Source organism: Ixodes scapularis, unplaced genomic scaffold (assembly GCF_016920785.2).
Source record: "Ixodes scapularis isolate PalLabHiFi unplaced genomic scaffold, ASM1692078v2 PGA_scaffold13__105_contigs__length_92229423, whole genome shotgun sequence".
Classification (NCBI taxonomy): domain Eukaryota; kingdom Metazoa; phylum Arthropoda; class Arachnida; order Ixodida; family Ixodidae; genus Ixodes; species Ixodes scapularis.
This window is the reverse complement of record NW_024609839.1, coordinates 2,001,682-2,028,692: the sequence shown is the minus strand read 5'-3', so window position 1 is coordinate 2,028,692 and position 27,011 is coordinate 2,001,682. Positions and strand designations below refer to the sequence as shown.

Here is a 27,011-nt window from a genome sequence, read left to right as displayed (position 1 = left end):
ATAAGCACGCGGAATTCCGCAGCTCTAGCAAATCTAACCAAGATCATGCGCAGTGTTCACTCGAACACGTAACGCACAACTTAATTCGGTCCGAGCAGGTCATTTTTATCGTACGCTATACTATTGCGTATTGCGTACGTAAGAGCCAGCAACGCTATACTAAAACTGTCTAATAACATGTCGTGACCGAGCTCGAGACCTCAACAACCTACTCAGCCTGCGTAAAACACGCACACACACAAACACCATAGGCTTAAAAAAATCATAACACCAAATGTACTCTTAAATTTTTTAGAGCGCAGATCTTAGCCGCCCGTTCCCGGCTTGAGTGGCGTCGCCGTCGGCGTAACCGCGCGGTGCATTATGGGTAAATTTCCCCGCTAAATCTAACGGAAACATTTTCCCGCTAAATCTATCGGAAAAATTTTCCGCTAAATCTAACGGAAACATTTTCCCGCTAAATCTAGCAGAAAAATTTGCCGCTAAATCTAGCGGAAAAAATTTCCCTAAATCTAGCGGAAAAATTTCCCCGCAAAATCTAGCGGAAACATTTCCCTGCTAAATCTAGCGGAAAAATTTCCCCGCTAAATCTAGCGGGGAAATTTCTCTGGGGGTCACGTGACCTCCAGGTAACGTGACCCCCCCCCCCCCCGAGGTCACGTGACCCCCCTCCCCGAGGTCAGGTGGGGGGGGTCACGGGCCCTCGGGGGGGGGGGGGGTCACGTGACCCCCACGTGGACCCCCTACCCCAATGTCACGTGACCCCATACGTGACCCCCCCCGAGAACAGGGGACATTCAGTACCCTTTCCTGCTCCTCCTCAAGAGCTGCACTCTAATTCGGCGTTACAGGGAGTTACGTTGTAAACGGCTTTCATTTTTAGAGTGCAGCTCTTAGGCGCCCGTTTCCGGCTTGAGCGGCGTCGCCGTCGCCGTCGGCGTAACTAAGGTCACCCCAAGGTCACGTGACCCCCAAGGTCAACCCAAGGTCACGCGACCCCTACCAAGGTCGTCCAAGGTCACGTGACCCCAGGTCACCCCAAGGTCATGTGACCCCGAGGTCACCTCAAGGTCACGTGACCCCAGGATGACCCCACGTGAACCCTCAAGGTCACCCCCACGTCACGTGACCCCTCCCAAAGTCACGTGACCCTCCGAGGTCACATGACCCCTTTCAAGGTCACCTCAAGGTCACGTGACCACCAAGGTGACCCCCAAGGTCACGTGCCCCCCCCCCCCCCCGAGGTCACGTGACCGCCCTCCCCCCCCCCGAAGTCACGCGACACCCCCCCCCCCCCCGAGGTCACCTGACCCCCTCCCCCCTAGGTCAGGTGACCCCCCGGAGAATATTAAAGAATGAGGGGAGGAGTACCCTTCCCTCCTCCTCCTCAAGAGCTGCGCTCCAATTCGGGGTTACAGGGAGTTGTAAACGGCTTTCACTTTTTTAATACAACCGTCAACAAGAGTGTATAAACAAGCAGCCCCTGAGGTCTTTATAGTTTATAGACAACTCATCTATGACCGTTTTTTATTGACAGTATAATTTACTTGCATTTAAATTTGCTGTCGTCATATTATTAGTATCTGAAATGAGTTTCATACAGGGGGTTTAGATTTAACTCCAAGAAACAAAACAAAAATCAGTGAAGTTTAAACGAGTGTCGTCTTCACTATTTATCAGGCACGGCCAGCACCTCCTATATAAGAAAGCTTAAGTGCTTTCCTGCGTCAGTAAAGGAGGCCACTTTAGGCCAGAGGTTGAACACGAGTACGGCGTCAGCATTCATCTGGAACTCGTGTCCAATCAATGAGAACCCGACTGTGAGCCGAACGGTGACGCCGTAGTCGTGTCCGATTTCTGGCCTCTGGTGGCCTTCTTTGCTGACCCAGGAAAACACTTAGGCTTTCTTATCTAGGAGGTGTTGTCACGGCGCACATTAGATGAGAGGATAATCGTCATGGTAAGTTGAGTGAATAGCTCAAATATGTTAGTTATATATTTGTGTTATTGGTTTGGTCATGTTGCGATTGCTGTATGGGCGAGAATACAATTAGAGGTGAAACCAATTAAAAAAAATGCCAAAACGGTAATGCATTTTCAATATTATTTAATTCATATTTACGTTTTTACGCTGATTTAAAAATTCTGTGCAAATTTCACACAATAAACAAAAATCCCGCAGTCATTTTAGACACATCGTCGCTTTTGTCGTCTGCGCTCCCACTAAGGACATGCTGCCGATATTCTGGCGACATCATTGAAACGACTGCGTCACTCTTTTAAGCGCCGTTGGGGGCAGGGCTTGCGGAGTGCTTTTGACGCGCATGTTTTAAATCGTATTAGAGCACGTGAAACTTTATTGATTATAATAGCGGAAAGCATTACATTTTTTTCAGTTTTTTTGTTGGATTGCCCTCTAATATTAATTGATGTCAATAATGCAAGTACAACCTGACCCGTAATAGCAAAAAAAAAAAGGTTAATTAACATAGTTTAGTTTATTAGCTAACTTCCACCATGAGTATTTGCTTATCTAATGTTCACCTAGGCTAATAGGTCAATGGTGAGGACAGCACTCGTTTAACTGTCACCCACTGTCACCTCCTGACTCTGTTCCAAATCTCACCCCAATGGATCCAAATTACTACGGCGGGTCAAGTCACGTGACAACACAGACTAAAAAAAAGCTGGGCGGGAGTTGGTTTTCGCGTAAAAAAAGTGGTCCCTTGGTTTATGCCTGATGACGTCATTTAAGTGTCATGCTGTCACCGGTCGTGATCCTTACGGCGTCTCAGCAGCGGTGGCGTATGTGGCAGACTCCTGTTCTGCGGCTGGTGACAGACCACGGAAGCTTCGGCAGCCACGAGTTGGGACGCCGCGAAGACAGTGGCACTCGCGTATGCTTGTACTTTTCGCCAGCATTTAAAAGGCCAACCGCAAGGATCGCGACCTCCGACAGCATAGCACTCCCGCTTCTCTGGCGCCATGTATTGCCATTTCAGGTCCATTTTCGATGAATGGGCAGGATAGGACGCGAAACACATCAGGCACCGTAGTAATATAGAGGGGTGCCCAGTCCAACCTGGGTCTGTAAGCTCTAATCTTGATTTAGCGTCCAAGCAGTCACCGTAATGTACTCGTCCCATTCAGACCAGTTCACTATATTGACTGCTTGGATGGAGGGTGTGACGGAAGAGTCCCGAACATCTGTTATCGCCCAAGAGTCAATGTAAGGTAACTTTCCGGAAATATATATTGGCCTCAGCGTCTGCTTTACGCATTGTGACGCTCGGATGTACGGCAGGGGAAATCATCCAAGAAGCGAAGACAAAGTTTACGTTGGTTTAACAGTTCGTGATTGCAGATCGCAGAGAAGCCAGACGGAAAGCAAAACATGGTTTGGTTTGGAAAGCGTTTAATAGTAAATAGAGGGTTAGGGTAAGGAAGAGTGCGCCGGTGACTGCGAGGTCTGGGCGCTGGCCTAAGGATTAAGGAGTTATGCAATTTTATATGGATGTCCTGCTTGAACTCGAAAACAACGTCTAGGAGGCTTCGTAACACCCGTCCTTTGTCTTGTTCTTGTCCGGGAGGGTGGGTCCAAGCTTTAAGGGTAGCGATGTCTTGGGGTCGATGTTTATTCCTTGCTTCCTCGTGTGCAGGGCGGTCGCACAGTATGTGGGCCACGCCGTGCTTCAGTCCCTTGTCGCACCTGTTGCAAAGGTCTGATTTCTACCTTTTTCCCCAGCTCGCGATTCTGGCCGGGTCTGTTGTCGCTTTAGCCCTTATTCTTAGTAGAAGTACTCTCGCCCTTCGACCGAAATCTTTCCCGGGAAGGGGATCGGTGTCTGCGGGAATTTTAGTTTGGTTCTGAATTCTTCCTTTATTCGGATCATGGCTTCTCCGGGATCGTACTCGCCTTCGTAGTCGATTGGGGTCGGTACTTGGTCACAAGCCGTTAATTACCCGTGGTTGTGTTGTACTGGAAACAGCTCTACTTTCCCGGAGTTAAAAAGCACGGCAGGGGCAATTCGATCTGCTCCTTCATTTTCTGGGATTCCCGCATGGCCGGGGGCCCATCCAATTCTTGCTTGTACACCTCTATTTGCAAGTTGCAAGAAAAGATGCTTGATATGGCAGATAAGTCTGAAAGGACTGTTTCTGGTTTTGCACTCCTTGACGGCATCCTGTGAATCCGAGAATATCCAAAGATTCGCTGGTATGCTTTCAGAGTTAATGATGCATTTACAAGTGCCAATCGAACAGCATGTAGTAGCGTGTAGTTCTCCTTGCTTTGTAGAGGACTTGACTAGAATATTTTGGTGATTTCTGTTTAGTGGCGGGAAATAGACTCCGACCTACTTTCGGGGTATCGGTCCCTCGACGCTTGCCATGTCCGTTTAGGCAGCAACAGTGTGGTTCCGGTCCTAGCTTTCAACTACCTTGATGTGCGCATTGGCTCGTCTTGCAACTTGCTCGGCGTCTCCCCCGCGGGGTAAGGGCTTACTGTAGGTGACCTCCGTCAGGTCTTCTCAAGAAGGAAGGCTAGCGGAGAGTTTGGAAGGTAATCAATAGTCTTTCTTAGAAGTTCAACGATGGCCCTGCCTTGGGTTGTGAACTCGAGCCTTTCGTCCTGGTCATCCATGCGAGCCTTGACAACGTCGTACAGATCATTGATGCTGGCAAAAGTCCGGAGCTCACCCCGGGGGGTAAACTTCGGCAGACCCGTGATCTCCCGTCTTGGCTGGTTGTTAAGGGTTTCCAGTCTTTGCCACTGTCCCTTCCTGAGCCAGAAGTGCCTGGCGCCATAGCACACTCGCGATACTACGAGGGCCGTGTACATCCCTTCGGCCATGGCTTCTGTTGCACCTCCTCGGGCACTGCATATTCGCCTAATGGCATAAAGTGCCGAGTTGCAGTGTTTGATGGTGTATTTTAGCCAAGCGTAGGCAGATGCGTTCTCCTCGATCGTGATTCCTAATATATTGATCGAGGGAGATGGCTGGATTTTATTCCGCGCAAGTACGGAGGTTCATCTGCTCTGCCACCTTATTGTCTTGAAGTGCTTTCGGCGCTATGACGATGTAGTTGGTCTTTTCTAATGAAGCATTCATCCCGATTCGGGCCAGATAAGCTTCAATCACGTCCACTACGTTTTGTAGAGATTCTTGCTGCGCAGCTATGCTCATGTGATTCTTCGACAGGATGGTAACGTCGTCGGCATACACCGTAAATCCTAGGTCTTTGATCTTGACGAGTTCGTGCCGCAGGGTGGCCATGACTATGTTGAATAAGGTCGGAGAGACTGCAGAACCTTGAGGGACTCCGATCCGGTTCACTCGCGTGTTAACCCTCTCGGGAAGGCCACAAACGATCGAGTATGTTCTCCATTCTAAGAAACTTTTGATGAAATTCAAGGTTCTGCTTGTTAGTCCCGGTCTCCTTGCTTCTCGATTGATCGATTCATGGGGTACAGAGTCGAATGCTTTTGATGTGGAGCAACGATCGCGTCTGAGTGTTTGAGCTTGCTTTCTTTGCTTCGGATGATGCCGGCCGAAATGAGAATCAGGCTTTTCTGTGTGCCTACGCTGGGGCGAAAGCCCTTCTACGCAGGGTGGAAGGCGCTGGTAGACTCCAGAAACCATTTCATGCAAGTGAGTACCATCCTTTCCATGGTTTTGCAAACGCAGGAAGTCATCGAGATGGGTCTGTAATTGCCGATGTTTCCCTTGGCATTCCCTGGCTTGGGAATGGGAATTACGGAGGAATTTCCTTTAGCCTCCACCGTAGCCCTCGTGATATCAAGGCGAGCTGCAGGGATCTTCCGACCCTTGCAGTACTTTTGTACCGACTGAAGCCGCTTAGCCCAGATCTTGCGAAGATTAAGGTCGGGTCTAGGGGCGTCTTCTTCGACGCTGTATTCTATGATGGCTCCCTGGAGCGCGCTGTGCAGGAGATCTTCAAAGCCGGAGTCTACGAAGTCATCTCCTGTAGGAATTTCACTGAATTTATCCCAGTGCAGGATATTTGTCATCTTTATCGTGCCGTCCTTCAATTAACGACTTGGCGGGAACTTGATTGCTACCATGAAGTGGCCACTACACAAGTTGTCCGGGAGGCATTTCCATTTGCGATGATGCGTGAACGTGTTCGAAGTTAAAGTCAGGTCCGGCGAGGTGTACTTTTGCCCGGCTCTCGCTGCCATCCTGGTCTTCGCGCCTTGCTTATTAACGAGATGAAGTCGGAATGTCTGCATTCCGCCCAGAAGATCGTCCCCTCTTTGCGTCTGGTAATTGTAGCCCCAAGCAGTGTGTTGGAGATTAAAATCTCCGCCGTACAGCTTCTGGTCTCTCGGGTACAAATCGTGTAGGTGAGCGATCCACCCGTGGTCGACCTTCTTGATGCCCGGCCTGTAGTAGACCGATACGAAAATGATGTTGTGGTGCTTATGGACCGAGGTTCGCACCACGATGACTTCTTGATTTTCAGTGCAAAACTGCCCGAGTTCAATTTGGTGCTGAGGCCAGTCGCTGCGCACGTAGGCGACTGCATAACCTGGTTTGGATGGGGATGACGGGTATGTCTGTCTTGTCACTGGGGTGATCGTAGGGCGCGGGTAGCATAAATACCGCCAAACTTTGATTTGTATGGAGTGAACTTCTTGAAGTAAAAGAACATCAGGGCGCTCGTCGGGTACGTCCAGTAGTTTTAGTCGTAGCTCAGCTGCTCGCTGGCCGAGACTCCGGCAGTTCTACTTGAGAACCCTTATCATCCTATTGTGGGGACAGGCTGCAGGGTGATCTGGCCTGAGTCCAGATCGACTAGTGTTTCTTGTTTTCCTCTTGCTGTGCCTTGAGCGCCGCGTCGGACCTTGTCCAGCTCAGCCTTCGGGAAGTTGAACTTGTTGCGTAGTTCTTGAATTTTGGCCGTCAAGTTGGATGGCGGTGACGGCATTGTGCCTTGCTTCGCTTTGTTGATCCACAAGGAGCCGCTTGGGGAGATCGGGACTCTGTTTGCCCTGAGCTCGGCTTCAGCTTGTTGTTGCTGGAGCGGCTTCTGGTGTTGCCGCTGTTGAAGCTGTTGCTGTTGTTGCTGGAGCTTGTGCTGCTCTCGGTAGCTATCAACTTCCTCTCTCATCTTCTTGTTGATTCCTTGCCCCGTCGGACATTGGCGGTTCGTCCCAAGATAGCCCTTCTTCTTGCACCCTTGGCAGAAAGGGGTAGAGTCGGCACGCAGGTTCCTGCGTAGTGCTGGTCGGGGCTGGGTTTTGAGTTCCGCAGCGCGAGCACACAGAATCGTTGGGGCAGATCTCGGCCTTGTGGCCGGTGCTGTGGCAGATGCTGGATGTAACCGCTTTTGGCTTGAAGGGGGACAGTCGCATGAACCTCTTCCCGTAGACCACGGATCATGGTAGTTTCCCACCGTCAAAGGTGAGGATTGCAGTATGATTTTCCGAGTCGGCGAGCCGCGACTACGTGGATCTTCTCGCATTCCATCTCGATATTCAGCGTGTCATCTTGATGGTCTTCTTGGAGGGGGTAGACATCATAGATAACACCCTTGCTGTAGGTAGGGCCATAGGTTCTAAACACCTGGACGGGAATTTTCTGTTCCTTGATGGTGACCACCTTAAACTTTTCAAGTCATTCGGTCGATTCTTTCGAGTCCACGCGAACCGAGATCGTGTTGGCCTTTTCGATGAGGTGCATAGAGAATGCAGTGGCTATTTGTGTGCCTGGCAGATGTATCTCCAGTTTTTGTAGGAGCGGCTTCACTGAGACTCTAGATCGCGTCAGGCGGATCTTGTACTCGTACTGCCACTTCTTCGGAGTTTTGGGTCTCGAAGGTGCTTGAAGCTGAGCTGAATCTCGGCGGAGACACTTTCTTTTCCTCTTGCTCATGGTTGTCTTCCACTTGTCTTCTTTCTCTTCGATAGGGTCGCCAGAGCGCCACTCCCCGACTCTGCGTTCTTGAAGAGTGACGTTCTGCTTTCCGCAGCCACCGCGACGGCGCTAGAATCGCACTTCGTTTCTCTGTGCTTTTCCAGGAGATCTGTCATCATCTTGGCTTCGATTTCTTTTTGAAGTGCCTTTTACGCAGCCCGGCCCGCTTTTTTTTTATTTATTTATTTTTTTTTTGGGGGGGGGGGGAGGGGGGGGCACGGAATTATGCGAGTCTCCGAGGATATTTTTCAGAATTTCAATGATATGTTTTTTTGATATACTCGAGAGGATCGTCTTTAAAACTTGCTCATCGGAGCCTGGCTGGTTTAGAGTTGGTTGTGTGGACTCAATAAAAACAGAGTATTCTGGTACTTGAAACGTCGGGGGCTTGAGAATGGTGGCCATACCCACCGTTTGACTCGTCGGAATCTCCGCGGCAGTGGCGGTGAGCCCGTCTTGACAACCGGCGTTCATGTCCATCTCTTTAGATTGCCGGGGGTTTGTCTAAAAAACGCTGGAAGTGCCGCTCACCAGATTCGGGTTCTCCGAGTTTGCCTCCCCGACAATTCACGTTGAGTTTAGAACTGAATTAGGCAGTCCTGAACGTTCCTTGGAGCCGAGCATATCGGGAACGCCAAAAACACGTCCGTTCTCGTCGGCAGCTTCTTCTTCTCAATGCAAGACAGAATATGTGATAACATTCTTTTGCCTTCGCTTTATTTTTTTTTTTTTGTGTGTGTTGTGAGCTTTTAATGAGAAGATAGAATGAATCGGTCCGCCACCAGGATATGCGAAGCGTTCGAGTCCGGCACGGGCGTACGTCCGAACAGCCCCACAATTCTCCTCGTTGCAAGGTCTCCTGGGATTTTGTGGAAAGGTATCTTGCGGCAGTGGCCGATTATAACCGGAAAGAAAGAATCACGACGCGCGTCAACATGAGCTCTTCTCGGCGGTGCTGACTGACTTCGCTGGGCGACATATTTGAGTGCGATGTTAGGAGGGCATGCTGAGAACGAGCTCACAATAATAGGCTGCTAAGAACGGCAATCTTGATGATGCAGAATTCAAGTTGCAAAAGAACTGCGGAAGCTCGCCGTCAGCACGCGCTCAGCAGTCGCGCATACAACTATGGCCGCCGATGAATACTCTCTACGATCCGTTCACCCTTAAGTTTAGACTGCAGCCAATAACAAAAGCACGAGAGCTCAAGGTCGCTGTTTTGAAGCGCTCTTCTGCAGATAGAGCTCTCGCGCTAAAAGTCCCTGTTTCAAAGCATATCCTCCTCTATACTGACAAAGCCTGGCAGATAGCCATGAGAAGCGGCCGCCGAAATTGAAAAGGTAGGCCAGCAGACAGCGGGTGAGAGGAAAGCCACGTGACAGGCGCCTCGCTGCGGCGAGACGCCCAAACACACTTCTCCCGAGCGATGGAATGTCCGCTCGTGCTCCTCGCTTTCCTCGAGCTGCCGCTTCTTTTCTTGCCAGGCTTGAAAACCATGTTTCGGGTCCTCGCCGCTGTAAAACGTGTGCGCCGACGTCCAGGTTTCCCGAAAAATCTGGAACGCGACAGAACAGCACACGACAAAACAGCACGCGACAAAACAGCAAACAGCAAGGTCAAAACAGTACGGCATCAAAAGTGCGCAGCGACAGAACAGGACGCGTCAAAACAGTACGCGTCTCAACAGCACGGCGTCAGAACAAAACGGCGTTCAAACAACACAGTGACAGAAGAGCACTTGCCAAATTAGCACAGCGTCAAAACAGCCTGCTGGTTTTCGGTATCGTTATATTTTGCTACCTATAATATAAAGACTTCCCACCCCATGCCAATGGAGTTCAATCCCTTGACGTTTTCTTGCTATTGATTCTTAATTATTTGACGCTGAAAGTGCTAGATTTAATCTTTATTGTTTAAATAACAGAAGGTGTGACATATTTCTCCATGTTTCGCTGATTGCAGATGCTGCCCTCTATAGCCTAATGCAAAAAAAAAAAAAATAACGTATTGATGTACAGTGCGTTTTTACACTGCAACTCTTTCATACTACGGAGACAAAAAGAAGACACTGTTTTTTTGTATATTTGACCCCGCTACAGAAAAACGTCAGTGTTTTTTATTTGTTATTTATTTTCTTTTTGCCGTCAGTCTTGCACCTATTGCTCTCGCGAACAGTCTGTGAGCGAACATTGATAAGCAGAAAACAGGAGGAAACGAACTGCGAGCAGGATGACCTCTCAAAATGCCAGCAAAGCATCCCCTAACGTTGAGTGCCTTTCTGTCTAAACGCAACCGACTTGAAGAAGGTGTGACCAGTGTCATGGCTATTATATTGCCGCGCTCAGGGCTGAGAAAGCAACGCTCGGTCACGGATCTCCAGAAAGTTCTTGTTTATTCATGTACCGCACGTAACTTCTATCATTTATTCCTGCTTTTGTTTTCTAGAAAGTGCGTGTTCATTCTCGCCCGATCACGCGACGCTCGAGCCGCTTTCGCCGAATCTTCGAGATAGCGACGCACTCTAGATAAGAGGCCGCCCGCGACCTTGTCGAGTCAGTTTCGCCTCAGCGTTCGATCTTGCTGCTTCGCCGCCTTCGACGCCCGCGACGCTCTGTTGTTATCTTTGTTTCTGCTTTTACTTCTTGGGCACAAGTTCGCCCGATTAAACGTTCAGTTTACTCTGTTATTCGCCGCCTCATCACTTGTCATTCGTGACATTTTGGTGGAGGTGCGGGGTAGCACCTTATGCCTCTTCGCCGTACCCCTCCGAGGACCCGTTCGGCAAGCCCCACTCCAAGACGACCTTTTGAAGAAGAGACAGGGCCCCGGGCAAGCCAGCGTCTCCGAGGACAACCACCAGAGCTTGGTCCACTGCCGGACAACCCCAGGAAGCCACCGAAGCCGACGATGGACTCCATGGCCCAGCCGACGAAAAACCCCCAAGCAGCACCGTCCTACGTTTTCCTGCCTGTGGTTCCCCGTGTGCCGACGCCGTTCCACGGTGAAATTTACGAGGACGTAGAAGACTGGCTGCAGCACTACGAACGTGTAGCACGCCATAATGGATGGACCACTGAGCAGCGCCTCCAAAACCTCTACTTCTCTTTGGAGGGTACCGCAAGGCAGTGGTTCGAGAACCACGAGGCGTCGCTTACGTCGTGGGACACCTGTGTCGCCGGCCTGAAAGAGACATTTACGAACCAGACACGACGACAGCGAGCGGAAGACCTCCTCCAAGTGCGAACCCAAGGGCCCAACGAAACGGTCACCAGCTTCGTTGAAGACGTCCTCCGTCTCAGCAACCGCGCCGACCCTCAGTCCACCGAGGAGAAGAAGCTGCGCGTGCTGATGAGAGGAGTGAGGAGTGACATCTTCGGCGGCCTTGTTCGCAACCCACCAACAACTGTCGGGGAATTCGTTACCGAGGCAACCAACATCGAGCGTGCCCTGTCAATCCGAGCCAGCCACTACAACCGACTCGCCGGCACGCCTGTTGCGTCGACGCTGACACCTTCCCGATTCGACGAGGGCGGCGCCCGTGCTGACAATATTCGTGCAATTGTCCGCGACATCGTCCGGGAGGAGCTCCGGAAGCTGCTGCCTGCTGCCAATCAGCCGGCTGAGCTGTCGATAGCCGAAGTGGTGCGCGAAGAAGTCCAGCGGGCAATTCAACCGGAGGCTCCTGCCAGCGTAGCACCACCCAAAGAGCCCGCCCTGACCTACGCCGCAGTGGCCCGACAGCCACCGCCTCCTCCTCCAACCTATGTTGCGCCGCCCCGACGTCGTTCTCCAGCGCTGCAGCACGACTGCCGCCGCGACGACCAGGTTCAGTACGCCGCCCAAGAGCCCCGCGCACCTCGGAAGACCGACGTGTGGCGAACACCCGACCGACGTCCTTTGTGTTTCCACTGCGGGGAAGCGAACCACACCTACCGCCAATGCCCATACCGGCGACTCGGGCTGCGGGGGTTCCACCCGAATGACCCACGCCCCCGTTACGGTGAACGCCCTCGGGAGATCGACGAGTACCTTCGACGACCTCAGTCCCCCGAGCCTGCCTCCCGCCGAGAGTACCGGTCGCCATCGCCACGACGTCCGGCTTCGCCGATGCACCGACCCCGACGTGAAAGCCTGTCGCCCCTCGCTCCTCGCCGGGGAAACTAGGCGCGGCAACCCCTGGAGGTGGAGTTGCCGAAGACGACCGACGTAAAGAACCTCCAAGAACGACGGAGCGCTCCCACTCTTGCGACGCTACGCACCACAACGACGCTCCTGCTTCGGTGTCCAACAACCTAAACGTTGTTATCGACGGCCTCGACTCATCGGCACTCGTGGACACCGGAGCAGACTACTCAGTCATGAGTGGGAGGCTCTCTCGCCGCCTTCGAAAAGTCATGACGCCGTGGGATGGACCACAAATAAGAACCGCCGGAGGACACCTGATTACACCAGTCGGGAGATGCACCGCTCGCGTCGAGATTCACGACGAAACATGCCCTGTGAAGTTCGTCGTTCTGCAAGACTGTTCGAGGGACGTCATTCTCGGAATGGACTTCCTGTGTGAATACGGCGCCATCATCGACCTTGCAGAGAACAAGCTGACGCTTCGGAAGCCTGTCCCATCGGTGGAAAATACCAAACCGACGTTAGCTGCAGTGCGAGTCCTCGCCAGCCACGTAAACCTGCCGCCGCTGTCTAGTGTCTTTGTGCCCGTCGGGACCGAAGGAGCCACCTGCGGTGTAGCACTGCTGGAAGGAAGCGTCCAACTTCTTTTTGGACGAGGGATTGGCATTGCAAGAGGCGTAACCGAGCTCCAGGACGGGCGTACAGTAGCCCTTGTCACCAACTTCCGGCAAGAGTCGCAGCACCTTACAAAGGGCACAGCTGTGGGCTACGTCGAGGAAATTGAAGACTCAGCCGCGATCGCCGTGATCTCAGAAGACGCCTCTCCGACGCAGAACAAGACAATCACGTCCTCAGAGCTCGACATCGACCCATCCCTCCCAGCCCCACAACGATGACAACTTCGTGACCTTCTCGCCGAGTTCAGTGAGTGCTTCTCCGCGTCGTCGAAAGTGCGCCAAACGACGGTTGCGAAACATCGGATAATTACTGATGACGACGCACTCCCTGTGCATCGGCCGCCGTACAGGGTCTCCGTGAAAGAAAGGGAAGCCATCCAGCAGCAGGTACAAGAAATGCTTGACGACGACATTGTCCAGCCCTCAAGCAGTCCGTGGGCTTCACCGGTAGTCCTGGTGAAAAAGAAAGACGGGACTCTTCGGTTCTGCGTGGACTATCGCCGACTGAACGCCGTAACAAAAAAGGACGTCTACCCGCTGCCACGCATCGACGACACCCTGGACCGGCTACGCCACGCCCGATACTTTTCGTCGATGGACTTGAAGAGCGGGTACTGGCAGATTGAGGTCGACGAACGAGATCGTGAGAAGACGGCCTTCGTCACGCCGGACGGACTGTATGAGTTTAAAGTAATGCCGTTCGGGCTGTGCACAGCGCCGGCAACCTTCCAGCGCGTTATGGACACCGTCCTTGCCGGCTTGAAATGGCAAAGCTGTCTCGTCTACCTCGACGATGTTGTGGTCTTCGCAAGCGAATTCGACGAGCACCTGAGACGACTGCGAGCCGTGCTACAGGCCTTCAAAGCCGCTGGGCTGACCCTCAAGCCTTCCAAGTGTCGGTTCGCCTATGGTGAGCTGAAATTCTTGGGCCACGTCGTGAGTGCTCAGGGTGTAAGCCCTGATCCCGCCAAGACGTCCGCTGTCGCCGAGTTCCCGAAGCCATCAGACAAGAAGACCGTTCGAAGATTCCTTGGGCTGTGCGCCTATTACAGACGTTTCGTTCGTGACTTTGCGCAAATTTCTGCACCGCTGACGCATCTGACGAAAGACGACGTGCAGTTCCAGTGGGGAGAGGAGCAAGAGCAAGCGTTCGACGAACTCAAGCGAAGGCTCCAGTCGCCCCCTATCCTCGGACATTTTGACCAGTCGGCGGAGACTGAAATCCACACGGACGCCAGCAATACCGGTCTCGGCGCGGTACTCGTTCAGCGACAAGAAGGGGCAGAGAGAGTAATCGCTTACGCAAGCCGGGCGCTGTCTAAGGCAGAACAAAATTATTCAACGACCGACAAAGAATGTCTTGCTGTCGTCTGGGCGATAACCAAGTTCCGCCCGTACTTGTACGGGATCCCGTTTCGCGTGGTCACAGACCACCACGCCCTCTGCTGGCTAGCAAACCTCAAGGATCCGTCCGGACGCCTCGCCCGCTGGAGCCTTCGACTGCAGGAATTCGACTTAACAATTGTGCATAAGTCCGGCCGCAAGCATAATGACGCTGACTGTTTGTCTAGGGCTCCAGTCGAACCTCCAATCTCCGGCGCGGACGACGATGACGACGCCCGTTTTCTAGGCGCAGTTAACGCAACCGACATGAGGGCACTGCAACGCGACGACGCGGAACTTAGCTCCGTGATCGACAACCTCGAAGGTCGAGGAGGCTCTGTCCCACGGGTCTTTTCTCGGGACCTACCGAGCTTTGTCCTGCGACGAGGCGTGCTCTTCAGAAAGAATTTCGGAACCAGCGAAACCCCCTGGCTACTGGTTGTCCCCGCCAGCCTCCGAGAAGAAATTTTTCAAGCGTGCCACGACGACCCAACGGCCGGACATCTCGGCTACAGCAGGACCCTTGCCCGGATTCGTGACAAGTACTACTGGCCAAAGCTTCCGAAGACCGTCCATCTCTACACACGATCGTGCCATGAGTGCCAGCGACGCAAGAAACCACCGTCAAAGCCAGCAGGTCTCCTTCAGCCGATTACCCCGCCAACCAAGCCCTTCCAGCAAATTGGAATGGATTTGCTGGGTCCTTTTCCACCGTCGACGATGGGGAACCGCTGGATAATCGTCGCCACCGATTATCTTACTCGTTACGCCGAGACGAAAGCGCTTCCTTCGGGGACTGCTGTCGAAGTCGCCAGGTTCTTCATCGAGTCCATCGTCCTCCGCCATGGCGCCCCCGAAGTACTGATCACAGACCGAGGGTCATCGTTTATGGCACAGTTGACCCAAGAGATCCTGCGTTTAAGCCACACGGAACACCGTCGAACAACGGCATACCATCCGCAGACCAACGGGTTGACGGAGCGGCTCAACAAAACAATCGCCGACATGGTCTCTATGTACGTCGACGTGGAGCACAAGACCTGGGACGAAGTGCTGCCCTACGTCACGTTCGCCTACAACACAGCTGTGCAAGAGACCACAGGAGTGACGCCCTTCCAGCTGGTGTATGGCCGGGCGGTGACGACTATGCTAGACTCTATGTTGCCGCACGAGTCAGTCGACGACGGGAGCGATGACGCCCAGGTGGTTGCTCAACGGGCAGAAGAGGTGCGCCAGCTAGCCAGACTACGAATTCAAGACCAGCAACATGTCGACGCTCGCCGGTATAATCTTCGTCGCCGCGACGTCCACTTCCAGCCCGGAGACAGAGTTTGGGTGTGGACGCCGATTCGTCGTCGCGGTCTCAGCGAAAAACTCCTGAAGCGCTACTTTGGGCCCTACAAGATCATCCGACGCCTCGGCGATCTGAACTACGAAGTTCTACCCGACGGAACGCGCCCATCTGCAAGACGTCAGCCGCGACCCGAGGTGGTGCATGTCGTCCGGCTGAAGCCGTATTACGAACGATAGGACTCTCCACTCTCGTCGACGAGTGAACTGTGGACTGTGAACTCCGGCTAGCAATTCTGCTGTCCTTTTGTTTTTTGTTTTCCGTTTTTGTGCTGCATCGGGACGATGCACTTTTAAAGGGGGGGATAATGCCGCGCTCAGGGCTGAGAAAGCAACGCTCGGTCACGGATCTCCAGAAAGTTCTTGTTTATTCATGTACCGCACGTAACTTCTATCATTTATTCCTGCTTTTGTTTTCTAGAAAGTGCGTGTTCATTCTCGCCCGATCACGCGACGCTCGAGCCGCTTTCGCCGAATCTTCGAGATAGCGACGCACTCTAGATAAGAGGCCGCCCGCGACCTTGTCGAGTCAGTTTCGCCTCAGCGTTCGATCTTGCTGCTTCGCCGCCTTCGACGCCCGCGACGCTCTGTTGTTATCTTTGTTTCTGCTTTTACTTCTTGGGCACAAGTTCGCCCGATTAAACGTTCAGTTTACTCTGTTATTCGCCGCCTCATCACTTGTCATTCGTGACAATATGTGGGCTCTCTTTGTTTTTCATTCACTCATTTCCGTATCCCGTGTTCGTTTATAGTGAACTCCCCATTTAGGGATTATGAATTGTAGTTAAAGGAACACTGACAGGGTATTTAAGGTGGCGAAGGTTTTTATTTGTTATTTTTTCATGACATATAAAACCTCAATTACACAAAACACAATTTGCGGCTCGAAAGTAATTATCTTTCCACCCGAAAACCGCCGATCGAGAAGTGGCCGGTTTGATTCCCCCTTAGTCTCTTCTTCTTGGACACCTGCTGTTTTCTATGGTTTTGACAGAACCACCAGATAATCAAATTTATGGCTCATCCAAGGCACTCAATCAATACAAAGAGTTGACAAAAATATGATGCCCATTTTTTGTAGCTTCTAAAAGACTGTAAACAAGTTGATTGAAAAAAAAAAAGTTGCACATCCACGTGCTTTTCGGTAACTTTCTCCTCTATATTTCTTCTTCCTTCCAGTCCAGTTTCGGTTTTGAGCAGTTGCGTATTTTGACTTCATTAAAAATATATGACGCTGTTGAAAAATATTGTTTCTGTAGTTTCCTGACACTATATTAATCCCCTGGCAAACTATTAAAAAACGTTGGGGAGTGGTAGTGTCCCCTCAAACGATGGGTCTAATGGGCGCCACAAGACGTGGTATTCAGCAACGCCACTATAGCTAAAGCGACCTTTTTTTTCTCCCATAAATGTTGTGTAACTTGTATCAGTGATTTCCTGCTCCTTATAGTTGGACTGCATAGAATAGCCCTACGATTTGTTTTTGTCGTTTTGTGCTGTCGCGTGCAAATAAATCATTCTGGTAAACAAGATTTTCTCAACTGTATAATTGTGTTTGTCATAGACGTCGATACAAATTACGCAACGCGGATGTATCTTCAAGTGTTTGTACTCTACTCCATATGCTTTACAGTGTACGTAACTTCAGTAGCAGTTTAAATACTTTATGAAGCAGGTATTTGGTAACTTAAATACTGTTATTGAGTATTTCGTACAACTTTGTTTCCAGGGTTTAGTCTGTGTGTACGCGCGCGTTTGTTTCCTATGCGAAATAATATACAAGACCCGGGTTTTTTATGTTTGCAATTTTAGCAAAGTTCTCCTGCGTCGCTTACTTCGCATGTCTGACCTTTTGTGATAAATTAACAACCGATGTACCGCACCGCTGGCCGAACCACCGGCAGATTTTTGCGAAGTCCCTCTCCTTGAAACTTTGATAAGTAATGTCTGCTTTACGCACCTTTATTTTTTAGCGGCAAATCGAACGGTAAGCTGTTCCCAGATACAAATGAAGAAACGCAGCAGGAGCGATGATTATGTAATTTATCCTCGCAACGACCCAGTAAATGTTAGGTGTGACATGGAGTCCGATGGCGGCGGATGGACAGTAAGTATCTCCTCATAGAGGAGAGAATACAAATTGCACTTTTAAAGATATCTTTACCCTTTTTATTTTGATGAACAGGCAAGATCGTTCAAAAGGGGCAGTGTAACAATTTTAAGGGGTGTCAGTAGTCGATTGTGTTAATGTACCACAACTAAGAGCACGTGAATTGGAGGCTCCAGCTGCAGAACCCCGGGATCCTTGATTTAGTCTCCACGTCAGCCCGTTCAAACTGGATCATCATCATATATCTTCACGAGTTCGTGTATTGCTATGCACTGCGTGGCTCACCCTAAAAACTGCAGGTTAGCATTCGTACTCCACTGGACATATTTCTCATCTACGGCGTGTAACAATTTTGCCATACTCTGGCGGACTAACCAAATACTGTTCAAACGTCGTTGCGACGAATGAGCACGTTTCGCAATTATCTGCTGAGTTTAAAGCTTGAATTTGAGTAAATGTGCCAAAAACCTTTCTTCGCCATCAATATTCACTAAGTGGAGCTTAATAATAATAATAATAATATCTTTATTTACATCACTCTTGATAGGGGAGCCCTGTTGTGCTATCGTAAACCCGACGTCAACAAAACCATCCCCTTTTTTCTGCTTTCGTAACGAACCCATAAAAGCGCGTGTTTACACCTCTCCTCGTCAGAAGTTGACTCCCGGCCGCCGACATCTTCGAAACCGACAGATTGTGTTGTTCGAACACTACCAAACCGGAGCTTTGAAAGTGTTTTAATCCGACGCGGAATCCTCGAGACCACCAGAGAACGAAAATTAATGTTGAGCGGGTTGGTAAAGATGATTTGAAAAGCACGAAACAATAAAACATGTGGGCGCGAGGACAGACAGTACAGTTATAGTGACCTATAGTTCACTGTAGTAGAGTTCTTTCAACTAGCAACCGACATTTAATGATGCCACCGAAGCCATTTTCAATGCCTCAGCCGTTTTTTCCCACAACCCAAAATCCCTCGGAAGAAGGAAAAAAAAACCTTCGGTATGAAGAAGAAACCCGGGAAAAAGAAGAGAGAGAAGAAATATCATTCCGAGGACACCTAAGCATTTCTTATCAGTTCGGAATGCGAAAGCATAAATGTTATCTCCCGTTCCCTCAGTTCGTATGCAGTGTACTGGCCGTGGTCGGCCACGTTTCGCAAGTGCCGAGGTTGAGGTCGCTGGCGAAATAGATGCCTGAGGCGCCGCCATGTTCCTCGGTGCCGAGAGGGGCAGAAGTGGCCGCAGCCCCCACCCCCTTCCGCAACGCCTGACACGAAAGCGGCGGCCGAGCGCGCGCTCTCGTGTAGCTGCTGCAGCCGCCCCCCCCCCCCCCCCCCCCCCTCCCCGCCTTCCCTCCGGCAACGCCTACTACGAAAGGTTTTTCCCCACAAGTGCTCGACTAAAGGGCCCTCACCCGCCCCCCGCCCCCTCCCTTGAAAAAATATATTTTTTAAACAGTCCGGTTGGGACACGCGTATCAAGAAATAAATTTTAAACGAAAAAAGAAAAATGACAGCAATATCGACGGCGTCAGGCGCGATTTAGTCGGCAGTCACCTCCTTTCCACTTTTTTTTCTCTCTCGGCATTCCGGGCGCGGGGAAGAGCGGTGGAGCGGATTCGCCTTCGCGACCGAGATGGTCATTCCGGAAGGACCAGTGACGTCATGAACTTCGCACGCAGAATTACGAATAAACCTCTCGCCGTCAATATTGCTCTAAATTTCTTTATCACGTCAAATGTATTGTTTGACAGGCGTGTCTTAACCAGATTGTTTGAATTTTGGTTTCCTTTCGGGGGCCTTTAGTTAACGGAAAACGTTTTAAACGTCCTATATATGATTTAGAGTTCTCTAGATTACTAAGTTAACAAACTGACTGTGCGGAAAAACCCCTTACCGTTTTATACTATGAATACTATCGATGCATAAGTTTTGGTGAACTGTGTGTGGACTCGAGAATCAATAAAAACTATGATCATGTTACAAAAATAACTAATACTTAAGTGAACAACGAAATGACGGAGGTAAGCATCGTAGAATGCAGGTGCAAATATGTCTTTTCAAACGCACTGCTTAATATGACAAAATAATATATCTCAAATAAATTTTATTGCATTTATGAAACCACATAAAAAGCTTCTCATATATGAAAACCCGTATTTTTTTAAAATGACGTTCAATGTTGTAGTTTTAGCTTTTCCTTTCATGTTTACAGTGTTGTGTCTTTTATTTAAACTATACTTAAATTAAGAATATTACAGTTTCTAAATAGTCCCTATTAAAAAAAAAAAACAGCGTATAGACGCAGTAAAGAATGCCCCTCCCTGAGGGTCACAGGTTGTTTTGTCCCGGTCCTGCCTAGAAGTCGTAGGTCAGGGCCGGGCGATCGTGGACAGCCGCGCTGGATGGTCGCTTCTTGCTCGTTGGTGGTGGCGGAGCCTCGAAGAAAGACGCTCAAAGTCGGGACCAACGGTTGAAAAAAACAAATGTATTAAAACGTCAACAGTAAACTTGGTTACAGGACTCTACTGTCCGCTCAAGGCAGTAGAAATACCAAAAAACCGCGCCTCGGCGCAAAGTGCCCACCGCGCACGGTGAGGCCCAAAGAAACTGCTCGTCGCTCGCGACAAAGCTACACGGACCGGCGGACCGCGGGAGATAACTTGCTCCGCGCACGGGCTTGTTCAAACTCAACGTTTTCTCGCCAGCGCGGACGAGAAAACTCCCGCTGACACAGGGCCTGTCCAATCAGGACGACTATACAATTCTATTGGCCCCAGTGCCGGCGGGTCCTCCACCAATCACAGAGAGGCCACGGAACTCGTTATTTCCCTTTTCTAAGAAGAGAAACAATGCTAAACCCCTTGGGGAACTCTCCAATCGGGGCGATACTTTACTACTTTACGGAGAAAACACCCTCCACTTCGCTGCGTCAAAACAAATTAACGCCGTGTCCTTCGAAATTAGCGAGTAAAGCGTAATAGAGTCCAAGTGGACCCAGGCCGGCGCCCCTCATTGCTAAAACCTTGCTGTAGCAGTCTCCCGACCAGACAAGCCGTCACTGGGAATGCGCCGTGACGGCAAAGCCGGGGAGGGTGCCACTACCTCGCGGAGACACGCAAGAATGTCTGTCTCCTTCCCGGGCCATAGATTAAAAAGGGCTCAAGCCGCTCATCCCCCTATCCTCGGGGCGAGCCGTCGGGGTGCCCCCATCCGAACGGTTGAAGGTCGATTCACTCAGTTTCCAGGAAACAACAAAATTCTCAAGCGATCCCTACAAACGCTTTGCAGCAGCTGTTCATGGGTGCCGCCATAACCGACCTTCATTTTGTGTTTCGTCTTATTTTGATCACTTCGCTCCATCATTACCACCGCAGAGCAAGTTATTGCAATTCTAGATTCGAGCGTGTCCTTCTCCCCAGCATTGACCTTTGGGGAGGCTGGTCAAAGCCCGTTTTAGTGGCTCGGTATCTCGATAAGATAAGGGAAGGCCAGCAATGGCGGTTCTAATCTGTCGCATGTGTAAAGCGTCCCTGCATTTTTCATGCGAATTTTCGTATAGCAATATGGGGTACGGGTCAAACGGTTGGTACGGGTCGTAGAGGTCATATGGTTCAGACGGGTCGTACGGTTGGTACGGCTGATTTGGTTTGTATGGTCCATATGGTTGTTATGGATGATGTTGTTTATATGATTGATAGGCTCTATCGGTCAACGCGCTGTTTACAAAGAAGCCCTCACGAGGTGTGGGCACACCGCGTGCGCAGGAACCAGATTCCCCTGACGGGAAGCGTCTGCGCCCTAACAGCGCTTTTAGATAGAACCTTCCAATGGATATGTTTTTGTGTCTAAATAATGGTACATCGAGAGCTAGCTCGATTCAAACTTGGTCCATTATTGTCAAAGATGCATGATTCAGGAATCCTTATTTTATAAAATAAAATAAAAATACACAATTCCAGTGTACTTTAACCCTTCTATATAAAGTATTAAAGCTGTAAAAAAAATTACCAGTGTTGCGAAAAAGATAACCTAAACGTTGCGAGACTCTAAAATATGTCACTAGTGAAAACATAAAATCGCAAGACTTACCTTCTGCCCTTTCAAAATCAAAATCTGAACAAAGAACAAATTCTGCAGTTCTAATTTGCAGTGTTTTTCTAGTAACATATTTTCAAAGAACATTATTTTTCCAGAATCTTTTAGGAGCCATCATTTCTCCCTACACGATTTGAGATTGAATCACCCATATATTATATCTATATAAACCCCTGGTAAAAGCAGCAACGACGGACGGTTCATTTTTTCGACGTCTCGGCCGGTGTCCGGTCAACGTCAGCTTTCCTTATGAAGGCCGGCCTCCGGCCGAAACGTTGTATTCGTCCGTCTTTTTATTATTATTATTTTCCTCATCTCGGGGCTTACAAGCATGTCGTTTCCGAGCCAACCAGCCTGCCCTCTCACCTCTTACTAATCCTCTTTTTGTTTTCCTTCTCCTTAGCTGTCTAGAGTGACTTGAACTAACTTGCAATGGAAAAACATTAAGTAACATATGACTCCTTAAGATAAAAACGACAACGAACTGACCTAGCTTGTCTTCGTGCCGCACGAAGTTGGTTCCATGGAGCCATTTTTTACAACAGACAAAGGCTGCACAGCGGTGCTGGTCTGTCGCGTAGGGTTAAAAAAGTCATGTTCTTCAGTTAGTTATGTGTTTGTGTTGCGTTGCCTTCTAAGTTCCCCTCTGCCCTCCTTTTCCCCGGATCATTTGCTCACGAAGAACTGTTGGCGGAAGCCACTGCTGCCGGCAGTTGAGAACTGTGTGCACAGCACATTACCGTGAAGTCCAAACTCTCAGGAAGGTCTATCGCCGCGAAAACAAGACAAGGGAAGTAGTATCTGGAGAGTCGTGTTCAAGATTGCGTGACGACAAACAAACCATCTGACCTTTCCTAAGTGGCGATGCGTAACGTACAACTAAATACAGCGGAAGCCGATAACCACCAGGGCTTTGAAGTTTGTTCTTGGGTGTTTCCATGTCTGTTGAAATACTATGGTCCGGATCATATCTTGTATATTTCAGTAAAATATATACTATATGAAAGTCAGGTCCTTGGAAAAAGCATTCAGCTATACATATAAGATTTGAAGGTAAACATGTTCGGCAGATATCTGCCTGGTTGGGTGAATTTAAATGTAAAGAATAAAGAAATACGCCAACCAAAAAGTCGAAAAATTGTCCCAACGTTTCGAAACAGTTGGTTTCTTCCTCAGGGGCGACTAAACGGGATAATAGCTTCTTTGTCTTTCTTTGAACTGGCTATCTCTTCTTCTTCATTGTCGATTGCTGGTTGTCTTCGTTTCGCCTGCGCCGTCTTGATTGTATCTCGTAACCCATGAACATATAAACTGGGTAAGGTGCCTAGAGACCTATTGATGTTATTTGCGGTGTTTTGAATATGCCAGGATTCTATCAGCTGTCTTCTGCGTAGGTTCGTCTCAGTACCCAGAATGCTTGCATCTTCAAATCCGATACGGTGGTCATTAACTTCACAGTTCTCCGCCAGAGCACTGCGTTCGCGGTCGAAGTTGCGTACGTCATTTTTGTGTTGACGGAGCCGTTCTTGGAAGTTTTTAGTTTCTCCAATGTAGGAGGCGGGGCACTGGGTGCAGGATATTTGGTAAATTACACCCTGGGCCCTTTCCTTGGGCAGACGACTTTTTGGCCGAGGTAGAAAACGCCCGAGTGTGGTCACAGGTTTATGGGCCACGGTGACGTGTTCTTTTGCAAAAATCCTGGATAGTGTTTCACTTATCCCTTTTGTGTAGGGTATGCTGATGTTGACATCAGCAACTGTTTCGAAACGTTGGGAGAATTTTTCGACTTTTTGGTTGGCGTATTTCTTTATTCTTTACATACATATAAGATGTTTCACGAAACGCGTGCCAACTCGTTTCTGTGAAAAGTACTCATTGCACAGAAAAAGGATTGATGTAGGTTCCTGCCAAATAGCAAATTCAGGGGGGGGGGGGGGGGGGATAAGCGTTGGATATTATTATGTTAATGTGTAATTTTTATAACTTACCTTATAATTTATAAATTGAAAGGTATTTTAATTAGAAACATAGTGAGCATTATTGAAATGAAATATATTAAATCCACCCAAATTATAGAGATAAGGCATGTAAAGCCTTTTACGGCGCTCCATGAAAACCACACAACTTGGCCGTCTTCTGAAAAGGGGGAAGGTCTTAGAAGGTAACGCAAGGAAAGAAAAATATAAAGGTGCACGAGGGACACCATAATCTTCTACGGCGCACGATAGAGCGCAGCCGCTGTACAGCCTCTGTCGGTTCTAGAAAATGTGTCATTGGAGCCGACGTCTTGCGACAAAGCCTCTTTAACGAATACAAATACCTCAATTTGAGTGAACGTGTCGTTTTTCCCTTAAATGGCAACTATAAAAAAAAAAAAATCTTTTTTTTTTTAAACCTGCTAATTTGGACAAGCATGTCCAAAAACAATTTTTCTGCGAGAAAACAAAATTACAGCAATAATTATTGCGTGAGACTGATTTAAGTTTGCGGTTCTTTCGTTCGTTTTATATCGCGCGCCACAAAGTTGGTGTTCCGGGACGTTTAGCAACAATTGGCTGCGATACTTCTCATTGGCTAAGAGTATGATTGACAGCCTAGTTCTTGGTTGTTAAACTTTTGTTATATGTTGTAATTTTCTTTTGAGCGGAATATTTCTACGTTTAAGGAATAACCCATGTGATGAGAGTTATTATTCCTTACAAAAGGTTTACAAGACGGGCACTTCCGTTTGGATTCATACCATAACAAACAAAAGCTTCGCCATTCTTTCATGGCCGCCGAAGTCTCTGCTCCCGCCTGTCTCGCCTACCTCGACTAGTCGTTTCGCCGAAGTGATCAGTGTTTCGTTTCGACCCAGGTGCTTGAGTGAGACTCTGAAGTGAAGAAGCATGTGTTTAGCCACTGTTTCAGGTGTTAGCGATAGGAATGGGCGCGAGGTTCTGGCTTTCATAGCGCGGTCTGTTACTTTCGTGTTTCCCTTTGCTTTCTTAGCGTGTTTATTTTTTTTTCTTTGCTTGCGCGTGCAAATGCTGACTTTTTGGAGATGTCACCTCCTGTAAAGCGGCGCCGTTGTTCTGTAAACTGCTGCCAGATGAGTGATCGCGACAGCGAGCATTCCAGCAACCATGTCGCCCCGAAAGGAAATGCTATTTGGCTGGAGGCAATCAGGCGTTCACGTCGCGACAAACATGTTTTCGCCATTTCGCTCCGGAGGCCTTTGAAATACGCGCCGGGTGCACCGAACGTCCGCGACTGAGGCACTACCATTACGTAAAAAACCTGGCACAGCCAGATTAATTCGTAACAGCTAACCGCAGGCGCCTTCGGACATCCGAATTCTGCATTAGCCGCCAGATGTTTTTTTTTCTCGGCTTCCAAACCATCTTACGTAAAGTTGTTTGAATGAATGTGAACTCTTATCGTAAATCTTGCCTTGTTATAGCGGCTTCGCCAACGACGGGCATAACAAATTCAGTTGCATATTTCACACACCTTGCAAAAGCACTTCCCCAGTCACCTTGCGAAAAGCGCGAAACACGGAGTCCGCACCGTCCCGGCTTTCCAGTCTTTTACCTGCCCTAGAGCAGTTTGTACCTGCTAGTAGGTATGCCTACTGAAACTGGAACCTGAAACTAGGGGCAGTGCCGGAGAGCAAAGAGACAAAGTTGGGAAAGCTTGCTCGCCCTCCCCAATTTCTTTTCTTTCAAGTAATTGTACTTTAATAAATGCACCAACGCCTTTTCTCAGAATGAAAAGCACTACGTAAAAAATTGTCTCAGTTCATGCATATGTGGGCGGGTAGGAAATATTTCCCAAATTTATTCACACCGCATAATGAGCGCAACAAACTCGCACGAGATTTCGAAGAAAATATGGGTGGTGTTTCCCTGAGATTCGGTATAACCGGTCGTTTGCAAACGGAATCATCTACTCCAGTGGTGTGCGTCCCTGTGCAAACACGTAGCTGTGCAAACGCAGTCCAACAACGCGAAGCATAAAAAGGGCAGATTTACGACAACAATTTGGAGATCATTATTCAATTAAAACGACGTAATTTTGTTGAAAATGTCCGCAGCTTTTTACTCAGGGTAAACGTCACGAATCATCCACATTTTGAAAGGGAACGAACGAAGATTTACTTTTAAAAACGCTCGCTGCGTCCTCCCGGACCAGCTTGACTGGGTCAGCTAACGACGACGGGATTGAACCCGTTGAACCTCAACCCCACAACAACCAATTTGCGCTCCGTGTTAGTGTGGGTTTCTACCTCCAAGGGCACCACACCACACACCACGAACGTTTCAGCTCGGTCGCATCGCCGTGTTGCACCAAACAGAACGAGATCGCCGAAGTCAACGCAGCGCTGTCGTGAACCTTGGCTAGTGGTTGCGCACTCGTGGACCCTTCGCTTTCAAAGGACACACGACGATTACGAATGATACTTTCTGTCTTACGGGAACATCACAGGGACACTTCTCCGGTCACGTCTTCGCTACATGTGCTCGGAAACCGCAGAGCTTCTCGCGTCCCGTCAAACCAAAACAATACCGGAGCCATGTTCAACGTGCGTTGCTGCCAGATCCTACCCGAAGTCGAGACGCTGCGTCGTTCAACTCCGCAGCCAAGTCAATCCAAGAGAAAATGCAAGAGTGAGGGGCGGGGCGTACTACTCCTCCGCGCGGGTTGAAAGAGCGGGAGTTTCAAATGTGCTGAGGTTCTGACTCCGACTAATTTACGTCCTGTGGCGTAAATATTGCCAAAGAAATTTATTTTTTTGAGGAACATTTGTTTTGTGACATGCTTTTCCCAATTAGGCTGTTTAATGTTTTTTTTTTGCAGTTACCCTTTAAATGTTTTGCCATCACTATTGAGTTTAAGTCATTGTAATCTGAGTTTAAAAAAGTACAAACTGGAGTCTTTTTTTAATTATTATTGAAGCACAATTGTGCCACATCTAGTGAAATTAGCAGAGTTTATGTATTAATAACAAAACTAAAAGGACTGCTAACCATATTGTTCTTATATACTCGTGACACGCATTTAAAGGTAATCACTTTGTTATATTGTGCGTCATTTTACCCGTAGTACTTCGTTTGTAAATAATTTGAGGACGTGTCTCTGAAACCTGTTTATTAGATGTGTTTCGTAACTTTTTTTTTTGTGGTTCACTTTTATTGTAACTTTTACTACTCAGTGCACACATCGTAAACCTTTCATAAAAGAAATTGAAAGAATTATAACTACGTGCATGCTTCGGTGTGAAGTTGACGGCTGTGCAATATATCGTAGCGAAACCTTCCCCATACCTCGAGCTTCGGAATTCTGTA

The 27,011-nt window shown here is 49.2% G+C and overlaps 1 protein-coding gene across 1 annotated transcript in view; it reads left to right on the top strand.

Annotated features, from left to right (window-relative positions):
• The window catches only part of LOC115320305 (ficolin-1-like), a 76,401-nt gene that overhangs the window by 21,766 nt on the left and 27,624 nt on the right, over positions 1-27,011 (top strand). Inside the window, exon 2 of the mRNA XM_040217300.1 lies at positions 17,449-17,582. Within this exon, the coding sequence (XP_040073234.1) occupies positions 17,449-17,582 (134 nt within the window). The remainder of the gene's footprint in view (positions 1-17,448; positions 17,583-27,011) is intronic.